At 57.4% G+C, this 27,793-nt stretch overlaps 2 protein-coding genes across 9 annotated transcripts in view; one reads left to right on the forward strand and one right to left on the reverse strand.

The window, feature by feature from the left end:
• CHKA (choline kinase alpha) overlaps nt 1–12,718 on the forward strand; it is a 62,176-nt gene extending 49,458 nt beyond the window's left edge. For 3 of the 7 annotated variants that reach the window (XM_060302848.1, XM_030833318.3, XM_030833319.3), the window contains 5 exons: nt 476–563; nt 959–1,067; nt 3,860–3,966; nt 5,334–5,415; nt 11,461–12,718. In XM_060302848.1, coding sequence (XP_060158831.1) covers nt 476–563; nt 959–1,067; nt 3,860–3,966; nt 5,334–5,415; nt 11,461–11,520 — 446 coding nt within the window. In that variant the 3' untranslated portion in view covers nt 11,521–12,718. The other 4 variants (XM_030833316.2, XM_030833317.2, XM_060302847.1 and 1 more) reach the window with 2 other exon arrangements.
• TCIRG1 (T cell immune regulator 1, ATPase H+ transporting V0 subunit a3) lies at nt 566–27,028 on the reverse strand. 2 transcript variants are annotated; one of them, XR_009564753.2, is made up of 21 exons: nt 26,928–27,028; nt 25,839–25,902; nt 24,493–24,613; nt 24,028–24,106; nt 22,958–23,178; nt 22,784–22,869; nt 22,411–22,537; nt 22,247–22,329; nt 21,977–22,070; nt 21,577–21,789; nt 20,766–20,910; nt 18,091–18,230; nt 17,831–17,988; nt 17,665–17,755; nt 17,006–17,124; nt 16,714–16,927; nt 16,237–16,365; nt 16,045–16,149; nt 15,853–15,970; nt 15,266–15,763; nt 566–982 (listed from the first exon to the last, which is right to left on the reverse strand). XR_009564753.2 is itself a non-coding variant. In XM_060302845.1 (21 exons), the coding sequence occupies exons 3-21, from the start codon at nt 24,607–24,609 to the stop codon at nt 15,103–15,105; spliced, it is 2,496 nt and encodes an 831-aa protein (XP_060158828.1). In that variant the 5' UTR covers nt 24,610–24,613; nt 25,839–25,902; nt 26,928–27,028; the 3' UTR covers nt 15,046–15,102. The 2 variants fall into 2 exon arrangements, 1 of the variants encoding a protein (XP_060158828.1); XM_060302845.1 differs by lacking the exon at nt 566–982 and adding an exon at nt 15,046–15,181 and having other exon boundaries at nt 15,266–15,443.
• Between the last annotated feature and the right edge of the window lie 765 nt (nt 27,029–27,793).

Below are 27,793 nucleotides of genomic sequence, written 5' to 3' on the forward strand. Positions count from 1 at the left end.
TGGCAGCCAAGCCCCTTCTGCCCAGAATTCAGCCTTAAGGGAAAGAAATATGGTCGTGGGAGCACTGTCTGTGCTCTCCTCCTTGGGGGCAAAGCAGTGGGGCCTGTGTGGACACCAGGGCCCAGCTTCCCAGCTGGGGGCCACAGCCCCGCCCGCCTCGGGGCTGCTGGGGGTGCCAGAGCTCCGGGGTGCCGAGCAGACCTTTCCCTTCTTGCCCCCGTGTGGAAATGGGGGGGAGCCCAGGCCACGCTGCTCTTGGGGTGCTGGCAGCAGGGCTCTCGGGCCAGGCCTCCCAGGTCAGTGCTGCTCCTGGCACCCTGTCCCCCCGTCCCGTGACTCGGCCACGTCCGCTCGCCACGTGGTCAGGATGCCCTTACAGGATCAGAACCACCCTGGGCCCTGTGGTTGGAGACCTGCGCCTTCGATGACAGAACGTGCCCAGAGCAAAGGTCGTGTCATCCAAACCTTTTTGCAGGTAATATCTTATTGCTGGAAGGCAGGGAGAATTCTGAAAACCAGAAACTGATGCTCATCGACTTTGAATACAGCAGTTACAACTACAGGTAAAGTCAAATGTTTTTATTTCAGTATTCTGTGTGTGTGCGGAACGAAGGAGAAAGTAGGTCACGATACCATCCTGAGTTGGAAGTTTCCTCCCTGGAGGCCAGCACTTTGTGTCCCAGCGGCCGCAATGGCCGCGTGGGGCAGCGCAGCCTGTTCTCAGCTGCGTCAGTGGGAGCAGGGGCCAGGTCCTCAGAATCCAGAACTTGGCCTTTCGTTGGCTTCACCAAAGCACTGACCGCAGGACGGCACTCCTGAGCGGTTGCTCCAGACAGCGGGCCAGGGTGCTTTGGTCTGTCCCGTCACTGAAGCGTTCATGCTTTCGGGACCCCGGGGGCCCGGGGGCGCTCGCAGCGGGGCTGCTGCCTCATTTTCTGTGCCTCTCGCTCTTTTTCAGGGGATTCGACATTGGGAATCATTTCTGTGAATGGATGTACGATTATAATTACGAAAAGTACCCTCTTTTCAGAGCAAACATCCTGAAGTATCCCACCAGGAAGCAACAGGTAGGAGACTCGTGTTTGTATTCAGTGCACTTACTGAGAAGTAAATCACATACCTCAGCTTTACCCCGTCAGAGATGAGTACAGCTTCACTTTTAAAGATGCCCTTTTAAAACCATGGAGTTGGTTAAGCAGGTCCTTTTGCTTTAAAATGTTATTTTGTGTCAAGATACAGACTCAGTATTTGAGTCCAGCCTTTTAAAATCCCTGTGCCAGAGGTAAACTGCGTCCAGTCAGAGAGGAGCACAGCCTCCTTTGTGATTCCTTCTAGTGTTTTCCCAAAGCCCAGCCTCCCTCCTGCTCTCTAGCCTTCTTTTGGGGATCACTGACTTTCCTCCGTTTGTTTCACTCTGTGCAGGCAGAAGTAGTCTTGTGGGCACCGCGGTTCAGTAGCTGCTGCAGTGTTCACAGACCCCTTTCCTGTCCTGGGTTATGCGAGTCCAGTGACTGGAGAATCAGTCCTGTGGGAATCTCTCCCCAGGAAGCCCTCTATTCCATTCTTCAGCCTCTGCCGAAGCCTTGGGTTGAGGATGAGTACGTAGTGTTGCAGAAGTTAGCAGGCTGGGGAGAGGGGCACTGCGCCCACCTCTGCCAGCCTTGCAGGGCAGCAGCTCCGCCCACGCTGGGCAGCCCTGCCGCCCGACATCCCTTCTCCCGGGATCCCCGCCTGGTCAGAACGTTTCCCAGGGGCCGGGGGTGAGGACGGATGCAGTCAGTTGCTGCAGTAGCTCACTCAGGAGAGGTTTCTCGAGCACCTGCCTGAGTTGGGCATGGGGAGAGTCTCCAGCAGGTGGCCACGCTCAGGGGCAGCCGTTCAAATACAGCCTTGCCGTGTGGCCAGACCTGGGCTGCTCTCTTCTGGCCTTATTTTCAGGCAGACCTGATGACCTTGAGCGTGTCCAGAGCAGAGTGACCGGGACGGTTTTGGACCTCAAGTTCAAGCTATGTGGGTAGGAAGGGTGGGAGAACGTGGGGCTGTTGACCCCAGGGAGGAGAACACAGCAGGCTTCAGGTTCTTGCCATGCTGAAAAGAAGTTAGACTTTTATAAACACTGGGCAGGCAGCTCCAGAGATGAGAACTCTCAAACCAGTGAGGGGAGATTTTCAGTAAGAAGACAGATTTCATTTTAGTGGAAGGCGGCAGAGCTGTGTAACCCCCGACACTGCACAGCAATGGAAATGTAAAGAAGCTCCATTCCTGTTTTCTGAGGTTTTAAAATCACGTGCAAGTGTTGGTCTCTGTCAGATACCCTGTCTGTAGCTACTGAGGTAATCTCACGCTTTTCTGTCTTTAATCCATTGAAGTGTTTTAAAATGTTAAGCAATACTGAAATTCCTGAAATAAACTATTTGAATGAGTTAACGTTTTTTTGTAATGCTCTGTTGGATCCAGTTAGGCAATTTCTTATTTTAGGAGATTTACATCTATGCATATATGTGAAATAGGACTTTAATGTTCATTTAAAAAAGTATTCATACCTGCTTTTGGAATAAAAACTATACTAGTCTTACAAAATGAGTTGAGTGTCCCTTTTTATTTTCTGGAACAAATTTATCTAAGATGGTGTTGTTTGAAAGTTTGGTAGATTTTGCCCATAAAACCATCTGGGCCTAGAACTTTTGGGGGAGGGAGGGTCATTAATTACCACTTTCTTAGGGTTTCAGTCTCTTCAGATTTTCCATCTTCATTTGCCACCTTCAGCGTTTAGGGTCTCCCAAGAAATTAAACCATCTAGGGTGGTGGTTCAAGCATGGGTTCTAAAAACTAATGGGCCTGGATTTCAATCCCAGATCTGCCACTGCTGGTTGTAACGTACTATTTCTGTGCCTCAGTTTTCTCATCTGCAAAAATTATTTTGTCGTCGTGGGGAGTGTGCCTGTTACACAGAATTTAATAGGTATCAGCAGTCATCTTTTCTGTGCCAGGTTTACTTCAGAATCTACGGCCCCCTGCCTAGGACAGTGCTTGATCTTGAATGATGCTTTCTGGTGGAGGAGGGGGCGTAGTGTAAGAGAGCCGACTTCAGAGCAGGAAGATGGAAGAGGCGACCCAGGGAAAGGGTGGGGAGCGCCTTCCAGCCGGGTAACCAGGTAGCAAGGGTTCTAACAGGGAGAAAGACTGACGGCTGTTTTCTTCTTTACAAAAGCAAACAAGCCGAGGTTGGCTGTGTTCTGCTGCCTTTTGATGTGGTATGAAATAGTGAAGAACAAGGGCTCTCATAAATCCTAATTCATGTGTAGACTCAACGTGCAGCCTGGTAGAACCTTAGGGTAAACTGTCTTCTCCAAACCAGAATCAGACACTGCCAGTTTATGGACATAAGTGTGGACATCATCACAGCATCTTAGGGGTGGAAGGCCCCTTCGCAGTGCCTGGTCCGGCGCCTGCCCTGAGGCAGCATCTGCCGACGAGCATCCGGGTGCCCTGGTGCCTCGTGCCAGCGCCGCGCGGAGCAGCAGCCAGGCTGGGGAGGTGTGGAGTAGGCTGACCCTGCTTTGCGGTCAGTGGAAGACAGGAGTGTGAGTTAGAAGGAACAACTCTACCTAAATTACTTTCTGCAGAAGCAGTAGTGGTCTTGCCGACAGTATGGCATCGAGTCCATTAGTTCTCTGACTGTAACCCGGTGAACCCAGCCGGGTGGGTGAGCTCCCTGGACCACGCCCCTGGGCAGAGCAGGGTGGCGGGCTTTGCTGACGTCCGGAAGAGTCACGCTTGACGTGTGCACTTCGTGACAGCATTGACATCACCTGTTTTTAACCATCATTGACCCTAATGTCATTGCTTTTTTTTTAAGCTCCATTTCATTTCCAATTACTTGGCTGCATTCCAAAATGAATTTGAAAACCTCAGTAATGAAGAAAAGTCCGTTATAGAAGAAGAAATGTTGCTTGAAGTCAATAGGTAATTTTTTTCCTTTGTCGGTTTGTAACGATAGCTTCCCTCTTTATAGCGCGTACTTGGGATGCCTCCTTGCAAACAGGAGTATTTTAGGAGCTCCCTCACGACCATACATCTCGAGGTCTTGTACGTTGTCAAAAACAGAACATTTGGTTCTTGTCCATGTGGCCGAGTGTGTTCGGATCCCCCAGATTTCAGCACACAGCCAGTGAGGAGAGCAGGGTCTGTGCACTAGGTCAGGGAGCGAGGGTGCCGTTCCGAACCGTCATCCCCGCCGCGGACTCTGCTGCACAGCCGCTGCCGCCAGGGCCTGCACACTCTTCTCACTCGTGCTCCTGGAGAGCTGGGTGCCACCGAGTAACATGGTTCTCCTAGAAAAGAATTAAAAATCTGTTTTCTCAACAGCTGTCAAAGCAGGGCTGAGAAAGCTCCAGATTCCGCAAAGGTCTAGATCACTGTGTTCTCACACTCACTCATCTCTTTGGTCAGGAGGCCTGAGTTATTCCTAATCTTTGGGGTCTTCCATGAGATTATTTGTTAACAGTGACGGTTTGAGTGGCTGTGGCCCTCCTCCCTCAGCATAGAGCACCTCCTTCGTGTCCTCGGAACTGTCCACAGTCCTCTCATTGAGCTGAGGCCACCCTGGTGGCCTCTCGGCTCCGCCTGCAGAAGAGAGCTTCCCTCCCTGGTTCTTGATCAGATGGAAATAGGAAAGCGGAGGTGGAGGAGACCCAGACAGAAAGGGTAGCACCAGGGGATCTAGTGGGTCAGGGATGAAGAGAAGCAGAATCAGGTCTGGTAAGGGCAGCACCGAAGCCCTCGTTCCTGAATTAGAGCTTTATCTTTATCGTTTTGAGAAGAACTTGGATTCGCAGTGACGAGGAACGTGGCACAGCCTAGAGGTGGGGACCTGGCCACACCCTCCTCCTGATTCACTTCCGGGGGAGAGGGGCATGGGGGATGGCAGCAGGCTGTCCGGAGGCCCGCGCTTTCCTCCACCTGTTGCTGGTGGGGTAGGGGCCGCCAAGGCTGTGCGCTCACACGCGTGCCAGAGGGTTTCTCTCTCTGTGTGACCCACGCTTCACCAGCAGCGGCCACTGAGGCCTCCGGGTGGGTCCTGCGAGTGTTCCGTGTGCCAGGAACAGGGAGTCGGGGTGTTCGCACCTGCAAGGTCACTGGCCAGCGGTGGGGAGAGGACGGCTGTGGGCTCCTGCTGCTCTGTTGCCGTGGAATATTGTCCCACTGGGTCGGCCAAGGCAGACAGTTTGCACCCAGATGAGTTAGAACGTCCATCTGGCAGGAAATGATGTAATCGGTCCTCCAACTGGTCCCACACATCTCATGTGCATTTCCTGCTTTTGTAATTACAGGTTTGCCCTTGCGTCCCATTTCTTCTGGGGACTTTGGTCCATCGTACAGGCCAAGATTTCATCCATTGAATTTGGGTACATGGTATGTTTTGGGGGTAGTTTTTCTCTTCTGCTCCCAGGAAAGAAATGCTTCCATGTACGTGAATGCTCGGCAGTAAATGCCTGTTCCTCCCAGGGGGTTACCTGTTCCCCTCCGAGTACCTGAACCAGGTGACCAGCACCAGGACAGCGGGCTCCCCCTGGGGAAGCTGGGGGAGAAAGGAAGGCTGCATAATTGAAGCCACTTCTGCTGCTGCTGTGTCTGCCTGTGGAAGTTGCCCTCACTCCCAGGGCCAGCAGGTCCCACCTCCCCTGCTTCAGAGAAGTGCTCTGTGGTCCTGTGGTTCTGATGGGGGATGTAGAAATCCAGACCCTTGAGGTCCAGCCCCGACCTCAGTCCCTTCTGACAGAAGGGACACTGAGTGAAGGAACGGTGGTGGGGTTACCTACCGTGCCTTGTTTTATTCACCTGTTAACACCCCATCCTCTGGCCTACAGCACCCGACTTAAGAGTTGGAAGCTGGTGCTGATTGAGTTAGACCCGCTTTTGTGCAGCAAGTTTGTACCAGACCAGGCTGTCTTTTTATTCTAACCTAAGCGGTGTCCTTGGCATCTTATTTGCTCCGTAGTGAGCGGTGGGGGGCGTCCTGGGGCAGGGGCGCACACAGGTGTAGCGAGCACCTTGCTTTGGGGCAGGTGGTGGGAAAGGGCTGGTGCATTTTGCTCTCCTCGGTCCTCAGTGAGGGTGGTTTCTGCCTCCAGGCAGAAGATTTGGTGACGCACAGATGCTCTTAGGCAAAAGAAGGGGAAATGTGGATTTTTAAAGCAGATTTGGAGTCATGGCTAGATGTTACTGTAAGACAAAGTGGACTTCAGAGAAGGAAAACCACCGAAGGTAGAGAAGGGCGTTGCATCCTAGTGAGGGCATCACTTCATCTGCAGGACATAGAGAGACCCTCAGTGTGTGTGCCCCTGAATTCTTCAAAAGACACAGAGCAGGGACTTCCCTGGCGGTCCAGTGGTTAAGACAGTACGCTTCCACTGCAGCGGGCACGGGTTCCATCCCTGGTCAGAGAACTAAGATCCCACGTGCCGCACAGCACGGCCAAAACTAAACAGACCGAAACAAAAGACATAGAGCAAAAAGTGACAAAGCCGAAAGGAAAGGGGGAATCTACTATTCACCAAGTAGACTGCACACCTCTAGGTAGCGGGTCGACCCAGGAAACCCTGCCACAGGCAGGGTGGACACCTGAACATCATCACCCCAGCCAGCTCAACCTGACGAACACGGGTGGAGCCCAAACAGCTGCAGGACAGACATCCTTGTCAGAGAATGTGGAGTCTTCATCAGGATAGGCCACAGGCTGGGCTGTGAAACAGGCCTCAAATGCACTGCAGAGTAAGTTCTCTGACCACAGTGCAATTTAATTGGAAATCAGTAACCAGCAACCACAAAAATATCTGGAGAATTCTCAGTTATTTGGAAATTAAACTGTATACTTCTAAATAAACCCTGGATCAAATGAGAAATTACAAGGACAGTTAGAAAATATTTGGAATTATAATAAAAACACAACATGCCAGAATTTGTGGGATGCAGCTAAAGCAGCATTTGGAAACTTATGGCTTTGCAGCTTAAATGCTGTCTTGGATATGAAGGAAGTTCTCAAGCCAGTGATACAAGCTGCTACCTTGAGAAGCTAGAAAGAGAAAAACCAACTAAGCCCAGAGTAGATAGAAGCAGAATGAAGGTAAGAGCAGAAATCATTGAAATATAAAATGGACAAAAAATAGAGAAAATTAATGATACCACAGAAGTATTTATAAACCTCTGGCTGTACTAAGCAAGAAAGAAAAGAGAAGGCAAACATTGCCAAAACCGGGTACAAAGAGAGGCCATCACTACAGACTCTATAGATCTTCAAGTAGAAGGCGACGATGAACTCTGCCCACGGATTTGACAACCTGCCTGAAGTGTGCCAATTTCTTGGAAGATACAGATGACCAAAACTGACGTAAGAAATGGCCATATAGTTATTTAAATAAGGTGAACTCATAATCAGAAACCTATAGATTTGGGACTTCCCTAGTGGCGCAGTGGTTAAGAATCCGCCTGCCAATGCAGTGGACACGGGTTCGAGCCCTGGTCTGGGAAGATCGCACATGCCACGGAGCAACGAAGCCTGTGCGCCACAACTACTTAGCCTGTGCTCAAGAGCCCTTGAGCCACAACTACTGAAGCCCATGCACCTAGAGCCCGTGCTCTGCAACAAGAGAAGCCACCGTGATGAGAAGGGCACCACAATGAAGAGTAGCCCCCACTCGCCACAACTAGAGAAAGCCCACGTGCAGCAGCGAAGACCGGATGCAGCCAGAAATAATTAATTAATTTTTAAAAAACCATAAATGCTACTAGCCTCCTTAGCCATGCATTCAAGGCTACATACACCCTCTTAAAAAAAAAAAACCTATAAACTTCAGGTCCTGGTGAATATCATCAAATATTTAAGGAAGAAATAATAACAGCCCTACAGACTTGTAGAAAATAAAGGGAGAGGGATCACTTCTCAACTCATTCGATGAGGCTAGCATGACCCTGACACCAAAACTAGACAAGGACATTTCAAGAAGACTGCAGATCACTGCTTTTCATGAACATTACCCCCAAACCATTATCAAAATACTGGCAAAAAGTAAATCCAACTTATGTAAAAGGATAATATTTTATGACCAAGTGGCATTTATCCCTGGAATGCAAGGTTAACGTCAACATTTGAAAAACCTATTAGTGTAATTCACCGTATTAACAGAATAAAGGAGAAAAACCATACAGTCATCTTAGTGAATGCAGGAAAAGCATTTGATAGAATTCAACACCTGTTCATGATAGAAAGTCTCAGCGAACTAGTGATAGAGGAGAACTTCCTCAACCAGGTAGAGGGCATATACACACCTCTTGTACAGCTGCCGTGGTAATGGATGGTAAAGCACTGAATGCTCCTCCCACCTCTGCCCCAAATATAGAGCAAGGCAAGGCTGTTCGTGCTCACTTCTCCTCACAGGCTGCTGGGGCGCCTAGCCAGCAAAGGAAGGCAAGAAAAAGAAAGAAAATGCAGAAGTACCAGAAAGGAAGAAGAAGAACTGCCTTATATTTATAGGTGACATGATCATGCACATGAAAAAATCTAGAGAAATCAGTAGAAGAGCTATTTAATAACTACTGAGTGAGTTTATCAGGGTCGTAGGATACAAGGTCAGTATGCAAAACCCACTTGCATTTCTACGTGCTAGAAGCAACTGTAAATGAAAAATTTTTAATTGTGTTTACGATGGCATAAAAAACTTGAAATACTTGGGGATAACATTTTTCAAGTATTGCATGATCTTTACACTGACAACTATAAAACATTGCTAAAAGAACCTAAATAGAGATAACCACATCTGTGGATTCAGAAGACCTAATCTTTTTTTTTTTTTTTTTTCGCTGTATGCGGGCCTCTCACTGTTGTGGCCTCTCCGGTTGCGGAGCACAGGCTCCGGACGCGCAAGCTCAGCGGCCGTGGCTCACGGGCCCAGCCGCTCCGCGGCATGTGGGATCTTCCCAGACCGGGGCACGAACCCATGTCCCCTGCATCGGCAGGTGGACTGTAAACCACTGTGCCACCAGGGAAGCCCCAGAAGACCTAATCTTAAGACTTCCATTCTCCCCAAACTATCTTCTGTCGTCTCCGTGACCCCAGCAAAATCCCCACAGGCTTTTGATAGAAATTGACAAGCTGATTCTAAAACGTATGTGAAAATGCAAAGGCCCTGGAATAACTAAAACACTAAAACTAACTAGAACCACGTTGGAAGACTTAGGCTACCTGATTCAAGACTTACTAAGCACAGTAATTAAGACCATGTGGTGTTGGTCATAAGATAGACATAAATCAGATGGAACAGACTAGAGTTCCCAGAAATAGACTCCTTCCTACACATATAGGTAACTGGCATTCCACAGAAAGGCCAAGGTAATGCATTGTGGAAAGGATTAGATTTTCCAGAAATGATGCTCGGACAACCGAATAAGCCATATGGAAAAAAATAATGAACTGTGAACTTGCGCTCTACACAGAAATTGACTTGAAACAGGTAATAGACCTAAATGTAAAAGCTAAAACGGGAGAGAAGCTTCGTAACTGTGGCAAAGATTTCTTAGGTCACATAAAGCACTAACCCTCAAAGAAAAAAAAATACAGTAAATTGGACTTAATCAAAATTTAAAACTTTTGTTCTTTGAAAGACACCATTAAGAAAATGAAAAGCCCAGCCACGGACTGGGAGAAAGTAAGGCAAATTTATATCTAACAAAGGACTTGTATTTAGAATATATAAAGAACTCATAACTCAGCAAGAAACCAAACAACCTACTTTATAAGTGGACAAAAGATTTGAACACTACACGGAAGGTAAACTAATGGCCAGTAAGCATCTTTTCATCTGCTTGATACAAAGTCATAAAGGAAATGCAAGTTAAAGCCCCAGTGAGATGCCTTGCACACCCATGACAATGGCTACAACTTAAACTCACGATACCAAATGTTGGCAAGACTGTGGAGCAGCTGACCTCATATACATTGCTGGTGGGAATGTAAAAGGGTGAAACCAGCGTGGAAAACAGTTGGACAGCCTCTTATAAAGTCAAACGTACACTTACCGGGACCTCCCTGGTGGCACAGTGGTTAAGAATCCGCCTGCCAACGCAGGGGATACGGGTTCAATCCCTGATCTGGGAACATCCCACGTGCCGCGGAGCAACTAAGCCCATGGACCACAACTACTGAGCCCACGTGCCACAGCTACTGAAGCCCGCACACCTAGAGCCCATGCTCCACAACAAGAGAAGCGACCGCAATGAGAAGCCCGCATACCGCAATGAAGAGTAGGCCCTGCTCGCTGCAACTAGAGAAAGCCCGTGCGCAGCAGCGAAGACCCAAAGCAGCCTCCAAAATAAATAAGTAAATTTAAATCGACTGTACTTCAATAAAATTAAAAGTTAAAAAGAAAACAAAACAAAAAAAAACCCTACACTTACCATACAACCCAGCAGTCCCTCTCTTTGGTATTGATCCAAGAGAAATGAAAGCCTGTTTCCACGCCAAGACTTGTATTCAGGTGCTCACAGCAGCTTTATTTTCAGTAGCCCCGAACTGTGGAAACAACCTACATGCCCATCAGCAGATGACTGGATGAACACACTGTGTTGGAGCCACATCACAGAAAACTACTCAGCCACGAACACTGCCGCCCACGGCAGCGTGGATGTGTCTTAGTCACAAGCCAGACCCCAGAGGGGACGTAGCGGACGATTACACTCACGTGGAAGCTTTCTGTCGCGATCTGGTGGGCTTGACTACAGAGACCCAGGAGGACCTTGAGGGTGACTGTGGTGGTGGCGTTGAGCTAGGTGTGTGCATTAGCCAACACCGCACGTTTTAAATGAGTTAAGCTTTGTGGTATGTAAATTATACCTCAACGTTAATTTTTTTTGAAGTGGTGCTGTGATCTTGGCAGTTAGCACTGCAGACTTTTCGATTTGGAGTGGCCCTTAAGAGACTGTGTTCTGCACACCGGTGGGCAGACAGGGGAAGGGACCCAGGGGCCCGGTGGCTGGCCAGGTTTTCTCACTTCCGTCCTGGTGTCCTTTTAGTAATGGTGCTGCAGCAAACAGGTGGCACCTACCGTCTGTCTACCCTTGCTAACGCCCCAGGGACCTTGGGCTTTGACAGAGAAGCCTCTGTTGTGTCCGTCAGTCCGCGTCTGTAGCGTTCAAGGTGAATGAGTCGGTGAACCGTGCTGCACCAGATACATAGACAGAAGTCCCGTCTCCTGTCTGGGATGGCAGGGCCGGGCCGGCGCAGCTGATGGAGTGGGGAACGTTGAGGGTAAAGGGAAGGCGGTGACCGGGGCTGCTGCCAGCGGGAGAGGACCGTCCTGAGAGCAGCGCGGCTCCTGGATGGCCTGCAGCACACGGAGCTGCTCTGCTCTGTGCCGGGGGGCGGGCGGGACCCGTGGTGAGGCCCCTCTTCCTTCTGTCTCCTAGGAGTATGCCCAGGCCAGGTTCGATGCCTATTTCGACCAGAAGAGGAAGCTTGGGGTGTGACTGGGGAGGCCTGCCTGCGCTGCATCCCTGGACTGCGCGGGGGCAGCCGAGCCCGAGGCTCCCTCTGTGCTCCGACTACTGTATCTGCAGCAAGAAGGCTCGGACGTCTCGCTGCCGAACACAGATGTGTATGATACGAAAGACTGTATTAAAATTGAGGAACATTTATTTCATATCTTGTTTACGATTTCTCTAGGACTCTGACATGAGATCAGGAAGCAGAATTATAGTACACTAGTGCAATAGTGCAACATCTCAGACCCCCTTAATCTAGAGAAGGCATTTTCTACTTCAGTCAGGTGGGGCAGACAGCAAGAGTAAGCAGTGTCACTGCAGGTGCCTTTTGGTTAATGTTGATCTTTAAAGGATGTTAATGACCGTGCTGGTGAACAGTGCTGACTGGGCTTTCTGTAGGTAACGGGTGTGCAGGGTGGCGAGTGGGCAGCGACACTGCCGATGCCCCGTGGCCTGACCGGGGTCCTGGGAGATGCAGACCGCCCCCGAGGTGCGGGGTGCACAGAGGCGGGGACGACTGGCTGCCCGCTGACTGCTGCCTGTCATCCGTGTTTTCCTCTGCAGGTGAATCTCAGATGAATCTCACCCTAACTGGATGCAGCCCCGCCATGCCCTCTAACTGAAAGTGCTTTATTAACCCCGGCTCTGGGGCAGGCAGTGGGCCGTGGCCACAGAGGGCCAGCAGGCTGCACGGGGACACGTGGACACACATGCCCACCCCGGCCCCCCCACTGCCCAATCCGCTTTCCTGGTAGGGAGCGGGCTGCTTTGTCCCACACTCTGCAGCCTTTTCCCCTCCACCTCTGCTCAGCCTGGAGCTGGGCTCTTGTGACAGGGCCAGCTGCCCGCCCCCAGGCATGGTCGTGCCCCAGGGAAGCCTCCTGTCGCCCTGGTGCTGGGGCCTCGGTGTGCTGGGTGCGGGAGGGAAACCTTGCCCTCACTGCTCCCCAGTGTACCTCATGTGGTCGTTCTGGTGGGAAACTGCAGCCTATATGTGGAGTATGGGGGCGGGGATAGAGTATAGCTGTGAAATCTGTATGTATTAAAAGTCCTTTGGGATAAATTTTTTTTTCACTCTGAACTCTTATTTGAATTGTTTTTTGTGCATACATTCCTGCTACCACAAAGACTGTACTATACAAACAATAAAAAAGATAAAAGCCCATCCTCTGCTGTCACCCTCGGATGCATCCCTAGTCTCGGGGAGGTCTCCAGTGCGTCCACCCGGCTCCGGAGGCGAAGCCCTTGGGCGGGAGGGAGGGGGGAGCACCGGGCTGTCCAGGAGGGAACTGAGTGGCTGGGTCAGGGCAGGAGGGGGACTTCCGCTGCCCGGCCTGCTAGACACCGAAAGTTTTAACCAGGTGAGTGTGTTATGATATCCAAGCAATAAAACTGAGTCCTAGGGACTTCCCTGGTGGCACAGTGGTTAAGCATCTGCCTGCCAGTGCAGGGGACACAGGTTCGAGCCCTGGTCTGGGAAGATCCCACATGCCACGGAGCAGCTAAACCCGTGCGCCGCAACTACTGAGCCTGCACTCTAGAGCCCGCGAGCCACAAATACTGAGCCTACGTGCCACAACTACTGAAGCCTGCGCGCCTAGAACCCATGCTCCACAACAAGAGAAGCCCCCGCAGTGAGAAGCCCCCGCTCACCACAACTAGAGAAAGCCTGTGCGCAGCAACGAAGACCCAGTGCAGCCAAAAATAAATTTTTTTTTAAAAAACCCAACAGCCCTAGATGCTGCTGCCCTGTGTGTGTGATCTTAGAACACAGCTCCCAGCTCCTGCCTGTGCCCACAGGGTCTGACCGGCCTTGCCCGCCCCCTGCCCCCAGCCTCTCTCGTCCCTAAGACACCAGGCCCTCTCGCGCATTCCTCTGCCAGGTGGCTTTGGGGTCAGTCTCCCTCACATCCACTCGCTGGCTATCACTTGCATTCTCTGTATGTGGAATTCCTGGGATGCCCATCTGTTCGCTCAGTCATCCTCCTGGATTAGACCGTACACTTGCCCGAGCAGGCCTGTCCCCAGTGCAGGTGACCCCCCTGTCTCTGTGTCTCCTGATGTGACCCCCACGCCCCAGGGGTGCCCCCTCCAGTGCCTTTGCGCATGCTGGTTCCCCAGCAGCCAGCCCTCTCCAGCCAGGCTGTCCACGCGTCAAAGCCAGGGCAGGGCCAGCTAGCATCTCCCTGGGGTCACACCTGCCACCCACCCCCGAAACATGCCACATTCTCGGCGCTGAGCCCCTGCTTAGGGTTCCCCTCACCTGCCCCACCCTGCGAGTCTCTGCATAGCTCTGCTCCCCAGGAAGGTAGAGCTTGGAGTCCTGGGCTTGGGCCAGATGCTGAGACGCACACCACCCCCTCTGTTCCTAACCAGACACTGCTCTCAACGTTTCCTGGAGCCAAGTCTCTGCCAGGCGTGTCATACTGCAGCCAGACAGCCCCTCATACCCCAGCCCAGCATCTGGGGGCCCTGAGCGGGGCAGCCCTGGGCTCTGGAGGGACAGGCTCCTCCCAGCAACTGGCCAGACAGAGCCACGGTGACGGGGCCAGGTTATGGGGCCAGGCCTCCCGGCTCGCCGCGCCCAGGGCGTCTCTGCCTTCAAGGCAGCCTTTGTTCCCAGGGCCTCCAGCCGGAAGAGCCACTTGGCAGCTCCTCAGCGGGAGAAAACGAGGCCTCTGGGAAGCACTGGCTCTGCCACCCAGCTGGGGGTGGGACCCATACCAGAGAGGCCCAAGGATGCCACCTCCCTCCCCCCAGCGGAAGGATGGCCTGGCAGCAGGACTGCCCACCAGGGAGGGATGGGGGAAGACTGTGGCCTCTGGGGAGGCAGGGCCTGGAGTCCGGCTCTGCCCTTTTCTGACCTTCGGAGCCCTGGGCAATTCTCAGGGTGCCCTGGACGAGCCTCTGCCCTTGTCTGCGGGAAGGTGGCCTTGGGTGTGACACCACTGTCCATGTGGAGTGCCGGGTCCGGCTCAGGTGTCCCAGGCTGCTCTCTGCTGCAAAGCATCTTGAGTGCCGGGGGCCAGCGCCAGCACAGGCACGTGAGAATATTGGCCAACTGGTGCCAGGCACCACCCTCCATACCCAGGGTAGCCCAGACATCATCGTACAGCCAGTTTGCATATCCCCAAGGATGGGGAGCTCACTCCCCCTGGCCCAGCCTGGGAGGACAATCTTTCTGAGCTAGAATGTACTGGAAACAGCCCTCCCTGGGCCTAGTTCTGCCCTTCACCCCAAGAGTCTGGGATCGTTGCAGATGTGCTCATGGGTCCTATCCTGACATCCTGAGGCCCCAGATCGTAGACCAGTGGCTCCCACCTCCCCCCACCCCCCCCCCACCAACTTCAGCTGCAGAGACAGACATAAGGGAGACGGGCCCAGAGGCTGGCGTGGTGTCCATCCAACCAAAAGGCTCCCGGGGCAGGACCAGCCCATGCCAGAGCCCAGGCTCCTCCACACCCAGCAGCCCCAGCCCCTGCCTCCCAGACAAGACCAAGACACGGGCCCTGGGCCTTCCCCTTTATTTCTTCCCTGCTCAGCAAGGCAAGGGCAGGGCTGTGGGCACTATTCACCCTCCACGGCGAAGGTGAAGGGGCTCAGCTTGTAGCCAGTACCCGAGTAGAACTTGTTCTGGAACTCCACCCTGGGGTGAGAAGGGAGAGCGGGTGAGGGGACGCCCCCCCGCCCCCCCCACCGTGCTGCCCACACCAGCCAGGCGGCCACTCACCAGTGCAGCCGCAGCGCGTGCAGGAAGGCCGAGAGCCCCTCCATCACCAGCAGGATGGCCACGGTCATCACGGCGAAGGCGGCGAATACGGGGACCAGCACCACAGCCGCCACACCCATCTCGCCGCCCAGGCTCAGGCCGGCTCGCATCACCATGGCCCACAGGACCTGTGACAGCTCTGCAGATGGAGGAGGGAACCGTGGGGACCACCAAGCCACCTCGGCGTCCCGAAGCCCGCCCTCCCCGTGGGCCAGCGGGGGACCTCCTCCGACGTCCCCCCTTTACAGACAGGGATACTAAGAAGCGACCAGGGCTTCCCTGGTGGCGCAGTGGTTGAGGGTCCGCCTGCCGATGCAGGGGACACAGGTTCGTGCCCCGGTCTGAGAAGATCCCACATGCCGCGGAGCGGCTGGGCCCGTGAGCCATGGCCGCTGAGCCTGCGCGTCCGGAGCCTGTGCCCCGCAACGGGAGAGGCCACAACCGTGAGAGGCCCGCATACTGCAAAAAAAAAAAAAAAGAAAAAAAAAGAAGCGACCAGAGGGGACCACGCATCCGGCAGCCGGGTGTGGGAAGGAGCCGGGACTCACGGGCGTGGGCCAGGCTCAGGGCCCAAAGGCGCAGGTAGGAGGCCGTGTTGGAGATGCAGCCCAGGCAGAACTCGATGGTGTGGATGGCTTGGTGCATGAATACCTCGGACAGGACAAACTGGGGGGACAGGTGGCAGTGAGGGGCAGGTGGGGCCGGAAGCCATCCCCTACTCAGGAAGGCACCATACCCACCTCGGCCTCCGCCTGGTCCCCTGGGCATCCTGCCTTCTCCTCATCAGAGCCCTGGCTGGCCAGGGACGTGTCAGGCAGGTCCAGAAGCCCGGCTGTGTCCTTATCCTAGAGGTGGTGCAGCGGCATCACAGACCCCCAGCCCCAGATGGGGCTCACGTCCCGGACAGGACCCCCCACCCCAGGCTCCCCTACCTCTACCGGCTGTTGCCTCCTCCGAGAGTGGCAGCGGCGGCGCTCCCGGTGCAGGAACAAGGGCGTGCCAAGCAGCAGGACGGGCACCATGGCCAGGGCCAGGACCACCAGCGTGGGCTGCACCACTTCCTGCAGGGGGGGAGGGGGCGATGGTCAGGGCGCCCCTGCGAGCCACCGGCCAGCTCGGGTCACGCGATTCCCCAGGGGCCCGGGGAGCCCGCAGCCCACTCCAGCCCAGGGCCCCTCACCAGGCAGGGACTTCGCCCCGTGTGGAATTCCTCTGGGCATAGAAGCCACCACCCCTGCTGGGAGCTCCCAGGGAGGCCCCCTCGACCTCCCTGTCTCACGGCCTCAGGCCTGCATCCCACTTCTCCCACGAGGATCCTGCAGCTGAGAGGCCCAGCCACCAGGGGGTCCCAGGGCGGGGTGTGAGCCCCCCACCCCCGCCGCCCCACCCCCACCCCCGCCCCAGCCTACCTGCCCGGAGAAAAGTGGCCGGTTTGTGGGGCTGCTGGAGAAGAGGAACATGTTGATGAAGTGGATGAGGATGCTGGGGGCCGAGGCCGCGCTGGCGGCCGTGACTCGCAGCCACTTGTAGGCGACCAGGAAGACGAGGTAGCCGAACAGCCCCAGCAGGAAGACCAGCTCGGGGAGGGTCTCCAGCAGCAGCCGGTGCCACTGGCCGAAGTGCCTGGGGCAGGAGGGGAGCCGGGTCACCAGGTCGCCCTGGCCCTGCCTGGCCCCCCACCCCAAGGCCCCCGGTCCTCACATGTGGTTGAAGACTCCCAGGACCACCCCGAAGGTCATGTGGGTGACCCCCAGGATGACAGACATCTTCATCTTGAAGGAGTTGAGGAAGCTCAGGTGGTTGACAGCCAGGCTCCAGACCTGTGGTGGCAGGAGGGATGGGTGTCGTGAAGGGGCCTCTCCACCCGAGTCACTCCCATCGGCCTGTCTGCCCCTCCAGGGCCTCTGCACAACCCGTCACCTGCCCGACGAGGGGCAGCAGAGGGGAACAGTTAAGAGCACAGACTGGGCTGGGCAGCCTGGGCCCCAACCCCAGTTCTTCCTAGCTGGGTGACCTTGGGCGTGTAACCTCAGTTTCCTCACCTGTAAAATGGGGACAGTACTGATGTGCTCTCATGGAGCTGTCACGAGCACTAGACATCAAGTCAATTCAACAAGGGCTCAGAACGGTGCCTGCCTGGCACAGAGGGGACTACAAAAGGCTGCCCTTATTGGAACTCGCTTCTCTGCTTTTCAAGTGGCTGCAGTGCAGGCCCCCCTGCCACGCAGGCCCTGGTCTAGGGGGGCTCCTGCCTCCTGTACCCGGAACTGGGCCTGGTGCTTGGGAGGGGCTGGGCGAGCGGGGAGCCCCGGACCCGCCCTCCTGCCCGCCACCGCCTCCGACAGGCGGCCGGGACTCACCGGGTCGATGCCGAAGGGGTACGGTCCCAGGAAGACGCCGGTGACATTGGGGTCCAGGGAGAGCAGCGGCTGCTGGGCCAGGAAGGCGTCACTGTGACAAGAGCAGGCGGGCTGGTCAGGGGCCCGGGGGCCTCAGGGCTGCGGGGCGGGCACGGCCGGGCCTCACCTCCAGCCCGACTGGTTGGCCATGGCCGCCACGCTCCAGCCCGAGGGGAAGACAGCCGTGGCGCAGCTGAAGCACTCGTTGTAGATGAAGCCGGTGTAGACGGAGAACAGGCCCATGAGCAGGAGCAGGTAGCGGCCCTCAAAGAAGGTCCTCCAGATCTGGGGGTGCAGAGAGGTGTGGCGAGAGCCAGCCTGGGCCCCCTGCTGTGCCCGGAGCCCCCCCACTCTCCGCCCCGTACCACCCACCCCGTCGCCCCTCACCTCGTTCTGCGCCGTCTTCACGGCTGGCCGGTTCTCGGCCAGCACCATGGCCAGGGCGAAGAGAAACATGAGCAGCCCGTGGCCCACGTCACCGAACATGACGGCGAAGAGAAAGGGGAAGGTGATGATGGTGTAGGGTGCTGCGGGCAGAAGGGCCACGCGGTCAGCCAGGACCCCCATCCCTGTACAGGATGCCACACAGGCTCCCCAAGCCAGGCTCCGGGGCCCCAGGAGACATGAAGGTGGTGTAGCCAGGCAGGGGTGCCACACCGCCTGCCTGCACTCAAGATCCAGGCACTTACTAGCTGTGCAACCTTGGGCTAGTATCTTAACCTCTCTGAACCTCCATTCCCCATCTGCAAAATGGAGATAAAAATACCACCACTTTATAGGGCTGTTATAAATGACTTTATCCATGGACAGTACCTGGAAGACCATAAATATAACGTTAGCAGTTCTAGCTATTATTATTTATGAGAAGAGCTTAAAGCAGAAGCACAGAGAGCCCAGTGGTAGTCCTGGCTGGCACATGGCAAGTTCCAGAAGGCCGAGTTGGTCACTTAACCTCTGGGGCCTCAGCTTCCCTTTAGTAAAATGGGGACATTTTCTCATAGGTGTTAGGATTCTAACGCACATCCCAGTTATGGGTTGAATTGTGTCCCCCACCCCAGCAAAAGATATGTTGGAGTCCTAACCCCCAGTACCTTAGACAAGGACCTTCTTTGGAGATACAACCTTTACAGCTGTAACCCAGTGAAAATGAGGTCATTAGGGTGGGTCCTAATCAAATATAACTGGTGTCCCTATAAAAAGGGGGAAATTTAGAACTTAGACACATACACTGGGAGAATGCCATACGAACATGAAGACAGCTGTCTGCAAGCCAAGGAGAGAGGCCTGAACACATTCTCCCTCACAGCTCTCAGAAGGAACCAGCCCTGCCGACACCTTGATCTCAGACTTCCGGCCTCCAGAACTGAGTGACGATAAATACCTATCATTTCAGCCGCCCCATCCATGAGGCTTTGTTACAGCAGCCCTAGGAAACGAATACTCCGCAAAGCTACTGCTTTGAGAGCTGGTGGCATATTACCAACCGTGGATATCTGGTGATCAGGCCTGTTCTAACCAGACTGGCATCCGCTAACGCAGAGGGACTACGGGCAGGTGAAATGGGCTGGGGGCCCCACGTCAAGCTCCCAGATGCTGGTCCTGCAGGGTCAGCAGGCCCCAGAGGACCACGTGACCCTGGTCTCAGTCCACACGGCCCTGGATTCCATCCTCATGTGCTGCCTGTACTGCCCCGGGGATCCCAAACCCTGCCTCTTGCCCACTGGATGAGGCAGGACCCCTCCCTGGCCTCCCATAAGGGACCTCATCACGGTTCACCCTCACACCCATTCTTTGGGCTCACACAGAGATGCACTGCAGCCCCTACCCCGTGACACGGGGGATGCTGGGCCACTGGCCACACCGCAGCCAGCCTTCTGCAGGGAGGGTGGTATCTGGAGGGAGAAGAACCTGGCGGATGACAGGCCAGGTCCCACAGGCCTCAGGAAGGAGGAGGGGGCCAGGAAGGGAGGAAAGCCAGTGCCTGCTGCCCTCGGGACGGGCACTGGCAAACGGGAGGGGGCTGCCACCACCCAGCTCCAGCCTGTTGGAGGTGGGCCATGTCGCCAAATCTCTCACTTTTCGCCAGTCTTGAGAAAATGCAGACTTTTGCGAAAACTCCCACTTTAAACCCTGGCACCCGCAGCAGACACTGAGGCTCTGCCCAGGCGGCCGCAGCTCCCTTGGCAGCTCTGTGCAACCCTCTGCCCAGTGGGCCACTTAGAGAGCAGCAGCCTCGCCAGGCCAGTGAGCACCCAGGTGGACGTGCCTGGAGCTGACGGCCTCACTGCCCACCCGCGAGGGCTGGCAGACGACTGAGGGCGCTGGGTTTGAAAGCCCTGCTCATCAGCCTTGAGGTGGACACACCATAGTGTCCTTCATGCTCTAGAGCTCCCTGCAGGCTCAGGCTGAGGCTGGGCTTCACCTGAGACTCGCCCTACTCAGCTCTCCCCTTCCTGCCTGCTTCCCCGTCCCCTAAGGTCCCTTACTGGTTTCTCCCAGGAACACCTCTCTTAATACGCCACTTGCATCAGAGACCCCATCTCAGGGTCTGCTTCTGGGAGAACCTGACCTGGGGCTGCACCCAATTCAAACCTTTCAACGTGGCCAGACAACGTGGCCAAGCAAAACACGTCTGCAGACTGATGCTGGCCTCGTGGACCACTGGTTTGCAGCCTTTGGCGATCATTAATCTTCCCAACACCGCTCAGGTATGTACCATCAACCCCATTTTATAGATGAGGAAACTGAGGCTCAGAGAAGCTAAGAAACTCATCAAAGTAAGTGAGTAGGACCTCCAACCTGGTCCATTCCTACTGCAAAGCTGCTATCCTTTGCACAACTCTGCCGGTTCCCCTGTTAGCTTAACAGCAGGGCAGTGGGGGTGTCTGCGGGGGATAAACGTGAAGTGCCTCCACTGGGCCCCCAAGAACATGACCAGGAGTGCGCCCCTCACCTCAGGAGGGCGGGACAGGCCCAGGTGGCGACGCAGCCCTCCCATGCTTCCACCCAGGGCAGCAGCTGAGCCTCCCGAAGGCCGGGGCTGGGGACGTGGTGCCTCTCACCGGGGTTGACCTCCTGGTAGCGGCCCACACCATAGGCGTCCACGATGCCCTGGAAGCTGGCCGTGAAGCGGTTGGTACGGATGAGTGTGGGGGGCATGTCCCGGCAGGGGATGCGGTGAACCACGGCGCTCACACCCGCCTCGCTCTGGGGCACCCGGCAGGCAGACAGACAGACAAGACTGATGGCAGGGGCCTTCAGGGACGCTCAGACCCTCCAGCCACGGCCAGCGAGAGATGGAGAACACTGTGGGGACTCGCTGGGTGGGAGCCAGGGGACCCAGGGCAGCCCCTCCTCTCCCTGTGAAATAGCATGACCAGCCCCACCTGCCCCAGTTCAGGGGGATTCAGGGAGGGCCAGAGATTGGCCCAAAGGTCACTCGGGAAACAGAAGCATGCTTCTTCCCATCCAGGTGGCCCAGGAGAGGGAGCCCCATGGCCACAGGTGAGCACCTAGCACGGCGACCCCTGGAAGCAGGGTCAGCAACCCCATTTCACAGATGAGCCCAAGGCTCCCTCCAGTTGGCCCAAGGTCACAGGGCCAGTACCTGCAGAGCCTGGATTTGAACCCGGTTTCTAACTTAACACCCAGTGCAGCTTCCAGGGTGTGACGGCCCATCCCAGGGCCTCTGGGAAGTCGGGGCAGGAAGAGGGCTTGCTGGCCCAGGGCCATCACGGTGGACTCCCTGGAGGAGGATGAGCCCCGGCAAAGGCACGGCGCTGATGGCACCGGGAATGGGAGATGTGTTGTGTGGAGGAAACCAGCCCCTGCCTGGCAGTAGGGGAGGGCGGGAGACCACCCCCCCATGCTCACCGAGCTGCCCTGCAGCGCCTGCTGCAGGGTGGGCAGGTCGCGCGTGGCACACCAGGCCTCGGCGATGAGGCACTTGTGCGTGGTGCTCACGCTGCACTGGTTGAGGGCCAGGTACACGGCCTTCATCTTGCGGATCTGCACCTGCCAGGGCGGCAACAGTCTCTGCACCCGGCCCAGCACCTGGCTCAGGAAGTGCTCCGTCTCACCCAGGACCTGCGACCAGAGCAGGGGGTCAGGAGGAGTGGCAGGGGGAGGAGGGGCGGGGAGGGGGAGGGGTGTCAGGAGGGGAGGGGCGGGGAGGGGGAGGGGTGTCAGGAGGGGAGGGGCGGGGAGGGGGAGGGGTGTCAGGAGGGGAGGGGCGGGGGGAAGGCAGGGCTACAGCCAGGCCACGGGCGCCCACCTCCTGCAGCTCTTGGCTCTGCTGCTGCAGCTGCTGCAGGGCTGCGCGGCGGGCCTCCTCCTGCTCCACAAATGGGAAGACGTGGCAGTGGAAGCTGGCAGGGAGGAGGGGGGAGGTGAGGTGGGCACAGGGTCCAGGGCTTGCAGAGGCTGAGTCGAAAGGGAGCCCACAGGGCAGTGTGGCAGACAGAGCGGGCTCGGTGGAGGTGACACGCAGGGGCCCGGGCACGAGGGCAGCGGGGGGCCAGCCCCCCACCCGACGGGGGCTCACCAGTCAGTGATCTTGCGAATCTTCTGCCCGATCTGCTCTCCCCAGTAGGAGATGAGGAAGGTCACCCACGTCGCAGGCTCACCCTGCCGGAGCGGGGCGCACATCACCCTGCAGTCCCGGCTCCACCCAGCACGCACCCCAGCCTGCGCGCCCGGGCCGCTCACCGTCACGGGCCCCTCCAGCGGCTGCTCCACGTCCCTGAAGCTGGCGATGAGGAAGCCGTGGCAGGCCCTCCAGAGCAGGCGCTCCAGGGCGGCGGCCTTGTGGGGCTCCACGGCACCTGCTACGAAGCTGCAAGGACGGGCGGGGCTGGGCAGGGGCTGCTCCAGCCTCTCCCCGCCTCACCCGGGCCAGGCACACTGCCCCCGTCCGCACAGAGGAGGCAGGAGCCCGCCAGGCAGGGCCAGAAGAGACCCCCAGGGGCAAAGGGAAGTCCAGGCCTGAGGGCGGCTGCACGAGGGCCCTGGACAAGAAGTCCGAGCTGGCCTGCCTCACCCTGCACCAACCAGAAAGAGAGCGAAGCTGCCCCTCACTTACTTGACCCTCAGGTCCTGGTGCGGCCCCCCGGGGGACTGGAGCAGGGGTGTTCTTTCCAGGGGCCCATCTGTGTGGCTGGCTGCCAACTAGGAGCCGAGAGGCGCCATGAGTCCCGGCCCAGGTGGGGTCTGGGGCCCCCGCCCCTCCCCACGCCCTGCCCGGGCCAGAGCTGACCGAGGGGCCATGGCCCTGGCCCAGTACAGCCGAGTGGAGCTGCAGCTGGTGGAGTTGGGCCCGCAGGGCCTGCCGGTTGCCCCGCACGTCCCGGAGCTCCTGTTCTAGGCGATCCGTCTCCTCCTGGATGTGCAGAAGGTCGCGGGGCAAGGGCGCCGGCAGCGCCCCCTCAGGCAGAGGCAGCGTCAGCCCAGCCTGCCGTACCTCCTCCTGCAGGAAGGCTGGGTGCAGAGGGACGGGCATCGGGGAGCCGGCTCAGGAGCCACCACCAGCCAATGGCCACTATTAGCCAAGGGATGGCTAACATCTAGGGAATTCCAACTGCCACCCCAAACTCTGCTGGCCACCAGCTAACTGATTCACTGAGTCTGAGACCCCGGAAAAACCTCAGGCTAAACCTCCATCCCTGCAGGTCTTCTCCGCCTCCCCCCGCCCTGGGGCTCTTCTGGGCTGCTCTCCGTCCCCAGCCCCTGGCCTGGGTCCCATAGCGGTCTTCGGGCAGGTGGCCCTAGCACTGCAGGGGATGAGACCTTGCATGGAGGCCCACAGGGTACCTGCCTGATGACTTAAAACCTATCAGTCAATCTAACCATTAAACAGACATGCTCTATCCTCCCACCTTGCAGGACCCTCCTAAGAGGCGTTTCCAGAATAGAACCCAGGGCAGGGGTCCCTCTTGCCCAGGGCCAAGCAGCTGCTCCTTGGGGGCACCTGACCCAGGATCCTGGCCTCTGCCCATCCCAGTCCATCTGCAGCAGAAAAAGTTCTGTCCATGCTTCTCTCCTGCTTAGGAACCTATGGGTGGCTCCTGGCGCCCAGAGGGTGAAGTCCCGAGCCCTCATTCGGTATTCAAGGCCTCTTCCAAACCGGGCCTGGCCTGGACCCTCTGCTCAGCTCACCCAAGAACACCCCAAAGATCCCAGCTGCCCCGTCCTGGCTCTGCAGGGCCTGGCCCGGACCTCCCTTCTCTGCCGTCCGCCTGGGCAACTCGGACTCTTCCTTTCAGACCAAGCTTGACTGGCGCCTCCTCCAGGAAGTGTGCCTGGGGTGTGGGCCCAGGGCCAACTCACCGAAGGTCTTCTCCAGCTCTTCACAGCGACGAACATCTACCACGAAACGTCTCTGGAAGGCACTCACCGAGGCATTGAGCTGTGGTTGCCAAACGGAGGGATCAGTTTTCCAGGCAGAGGGCCAAGGAGGTCCCCCCACCAGGGCCCAGGCCCGGCTCTCCTCAGGCCATAGCTGCCTCCCCCAGAAAGGTGCTGAGTATACTGTGACCCTCCAGATGCCCAGCTGAAGACACACCAGACCCCATGTGGCCTGGGAAGGGTGAGGCAGGGCCCAGGAGGCCTGGCTGAACCCAGGCTGGCACAGGGCGGTCTCAGCCACGAGTAAAGCCGGCCTGAGAGCAAAGTATATATGGCAGAGGTTGCCGGGATTCAAGCAGGGCCGGGGGTCAGTCTGGGGGAGATGGTCCACCGTATGGGACACCCAAGAACGAGGCCTCCCCTCACGCCCACCCCAGCCCCACTCACGTCTCTGAACTCCACAAGGCCCAGCTCCCCAAGCTGGCTCACGCAGGCGTAGGCAGCAGCTGTGGGCAGGAAGAGCTGGACGAGCGCCACCTCCTCACTCCGGAACATGGAGCCCATGGTCCTGTGGGGCCGACAGGGGTGGGAGCTCAGGCGGGTGGGGTCCCAGGCAGTTCCCCACCAGGTGTGAATTCTGGGTTCACATGATCCTGCAAGGTCCCGCTACCACCCCTATCTGACAGATGGGGAGACTGAGGCCCAGGATGGCTTAGCGGGGTGCTGAGGTCACACAGGAAGTAAGCGGCGAGCTGACCTTACAGCCGGACCCACAGTCCAACGTCAAGCTCCTTCCCAGCTGGCTCTGCCCCGTCTGAGACCCCTACCCCCCACCCCTAGTGGCTCCTGGGGACACTGGCTCTTCTCACACCTGGCCCCTGCTCCTGCTGTCCCCTCTCTGTGACCTGCCCTCACCCGAGATCCTACACATCCTCGGGGCCCCAGGCCAAGGGCCACCTCCAGCGCCGGCCACCTGACTGCCCTCGCCTTTCTACCCTGGGGAGCAACCTTGACAGGAACAGCAGGGCTGAGGTCCGCCCCATCCCCACAGGCAGCCAGGGCCCTCCTCCCTCCCTGCCGGTCTGTGGGCGCTGAGGGGTGGGGGCCTCCTCTGGGACTCAGGAAGGGTAGAGAGGACAGGCAGAGGGCGCTGAGGAAGCGGGACCTTCCCCTGAGGCCCGGGCTGTCCGGCAGCAGCCGAGCTGGTAGGGGCTGAGGGAGGAGCCCTCCAGGTGTCGAAACCAACAAAAGTGAAACTGTGGAAACTGAAATGGGCAGGAAGGGCCTGGCCGGGCCTTTGCTTAATCGCCGCCCGCAGGGCAGGGGGAGCGCCAGGGTAGCCTCCCTGGGCCCTGTAGACGCCCAGCCCACAAGCCAGGGCTCCATGGCCACTGCCCTTGGGGCCCAGGGCCAGCCCCTGCCCCTCTGTGGGACTCAGTTTCCTTAGCTCGCAAATTGAGCGGGGGAGGGGAGGGGACAGGAACAGGCCAGAGCCCCGCTGAGAGGGTGAACATCTGACACCCTGCCAGTGCTGTCTGGGCTGGGCTGGGGCCTGCCTAGTTGGTCACTTCCTCTCCTGGGTCTGGTTTACTTAAATGTAAAAGAAAAAAAAAAAAAGGAAAAGCAGCCCCTTCCCCAGCCCCGGGAGAATACAAGAGAGAATGGGGAGAGACAGCTGCGGGCTGTGGAAGCAGCAGGCCCTGAACAGGGAAGGGTGGGCAAGAGGGCCAGGGACCAAGGCTCTGAGCCCTACCAAGCTGTGATTACTGTGTGTTCTTTGGGGAGTCTCTCACCCTCTCTGGGCCTCCACTTCCTCTTTGGGTGAATGGGACTTGGCCACCCCGCCAGAGACAGGACCTAGGTGGGGAGATAAAAATAACAAGGGCCCCCATGTAACTCCCTCGCCCGCAATACCTCATTTAAATCTAACAGCAATCCTTGGGGGAGGGGGCACTGTAGCCCTGTTTTATAGACGGGTCAGCAGGGGACGGAGCCAGGCAGGAGCCAGGCCCTGGGGCTGCAGGTTTGGAAGTCCCAGCCCACAGTATGCGCTCAGGGAAGGGCTGTTCTCTGCCCCAGGTACCCCAAAAGGCTGGGCTGGCCAAAGGGGGGTTGTAGGGAGCTAGGTCTGGGGATCCAGGCAGGGCAGCAGCCCTGCGGCCTGGGCACGTCCCTTGGATGGGACAAGCCATGGTGAGCACAGGGGTGCAGAGACCTGGGCAGATCCCTCCCCTGGCATTTCAGGCCTCCACTGTCTCATCCCCTCCCCCTCATCCTCCCTGACCCCTTCCTGAGCCAGGGGCCACCCAGAGACATTTACAGAACAAATGAAGGTGCCTCCACCCTTCAGGGTCCAGGCTCTAGTCACTCTGTGCCCCTCTCCTCCTGCTCCCTTGGGAGGCTGGAGGCTTAAAGCCAACTCCTCCAGAAAACCACCAGATCTCTCCTCTGAGCCCCTGGCCCGCCACGACGAGCTGGGCTGGAGACGAGGGTCTGCGTGCGCTCTCTTCTAGCTCCGCCTCTTCCTAGTTGGGTGGGCCTCAGTTTGCTCATCTGTAGAATGGGTCCCTCCCTGCCAGGAAGATGCAGCAGAGAAAGCTCTGAGCACCACCTAGCCCGGCACAGCTGAGCTCAATACTACTTGTTTGTTATAGACTGTTAACACCCCCATTCTCCTCTTCTTTCTCCTCTTTCGCCTTCTTTCTCCTCTTTCGCCTCTGTGGCCCCCGGCAACGTCTGACACCCGCGGGCCGGACGATTGAGCTGCCTCTACTGACCCAGCTGGGTTGGGGCGCCACGACACCCTCCGCTTCCCAGGGCAGTGGGAAGCGAGGGTGGTAGGCAGAACTGGGGTCTCTGCAGCCCCCGTCTGGGGCACTTACCCCCGGGTCGGCTGCACGCGGCGCTGCTCCGTGCAGCTCTGCACTCCCAGCTCTGAGATCCCCGGCGCGGCGCCCACGCAACTCACTTTCCGCGGCGGGCGGGGCCGGGAGGGGCGGAGCCATGGAAGCTCCGCCCCTGGCCCGCCCCGAACCCCCACCCGGAGTCCTGGGAGCTGGAGCGCGGGTCGGAGGCAGGCCCTGGGCTAGGATTTTGCCTGGCGGCCTCGCTTCCTCGCTCCAGGCTGGGAGACCATTCGGAGCTTTGGGCCGCCTAATACGGGCGAGGAGGCCCGGAGGCTGGAGCAGACACTGACCAGCACCAACCGCGCACATCTACGTGGCCGGGACGTGGGGAGATGCCCAGCCTAGGCCCAGCTCCGGGGCTACCCACCATCTAGAGGGCTCACTGGGCTGATTAGACCCCAATACGCTCAGGCCTGGGGCCCAACACCTACGTGTCCCCACCTCTAGGACCCCCTCCCCCTTGCGTGAGGCCGCACGCAATTACACAGGTCCTTATAGCTTCCTGCTTCTGACCACCACCTTGGACTCCAGGTCCAGTGGTCTGGGCCTTTGGGCAGGTGGCTGCCCTTCTCTGGGCCTCTTTCCTCAATGGCAGCAGGACACCAAGGGCCAGGGCCTGGGACCCGCACCCAGCAGGCACTGGGCAATGCTCTGCCCTGGCTGTCACTCCTCCTGTGGCTGGATGTGTCCCCATGACCTTGCTGCTACTGAGCTCCGTGCAGTTTGTCCTATCGCAGCACCCACAACCTGGGGCTCACGACTGTCCAGCTGCCTGCACTTTGGACAGGCCAAGCCTGCACCCGCTGGGGCCCCTCAGGGCAAGGGCCTGTGAGAGGTGGGGG

The sequence above is a fragment of the Globicephala melas genome, chromosome 8 (assembly GCF_963455315.2).
Source record: "Globicephala melas chromosome 8, mGloMel1.2, whole genome shotgun sequence".
Taxonomy (NCBI): domain Eukaryota; kingdom Metazoa; phylum Chordata; class Mammalia; order Artiodactyla; family Delphinidae; genus Globicephala; species Globicephala melas.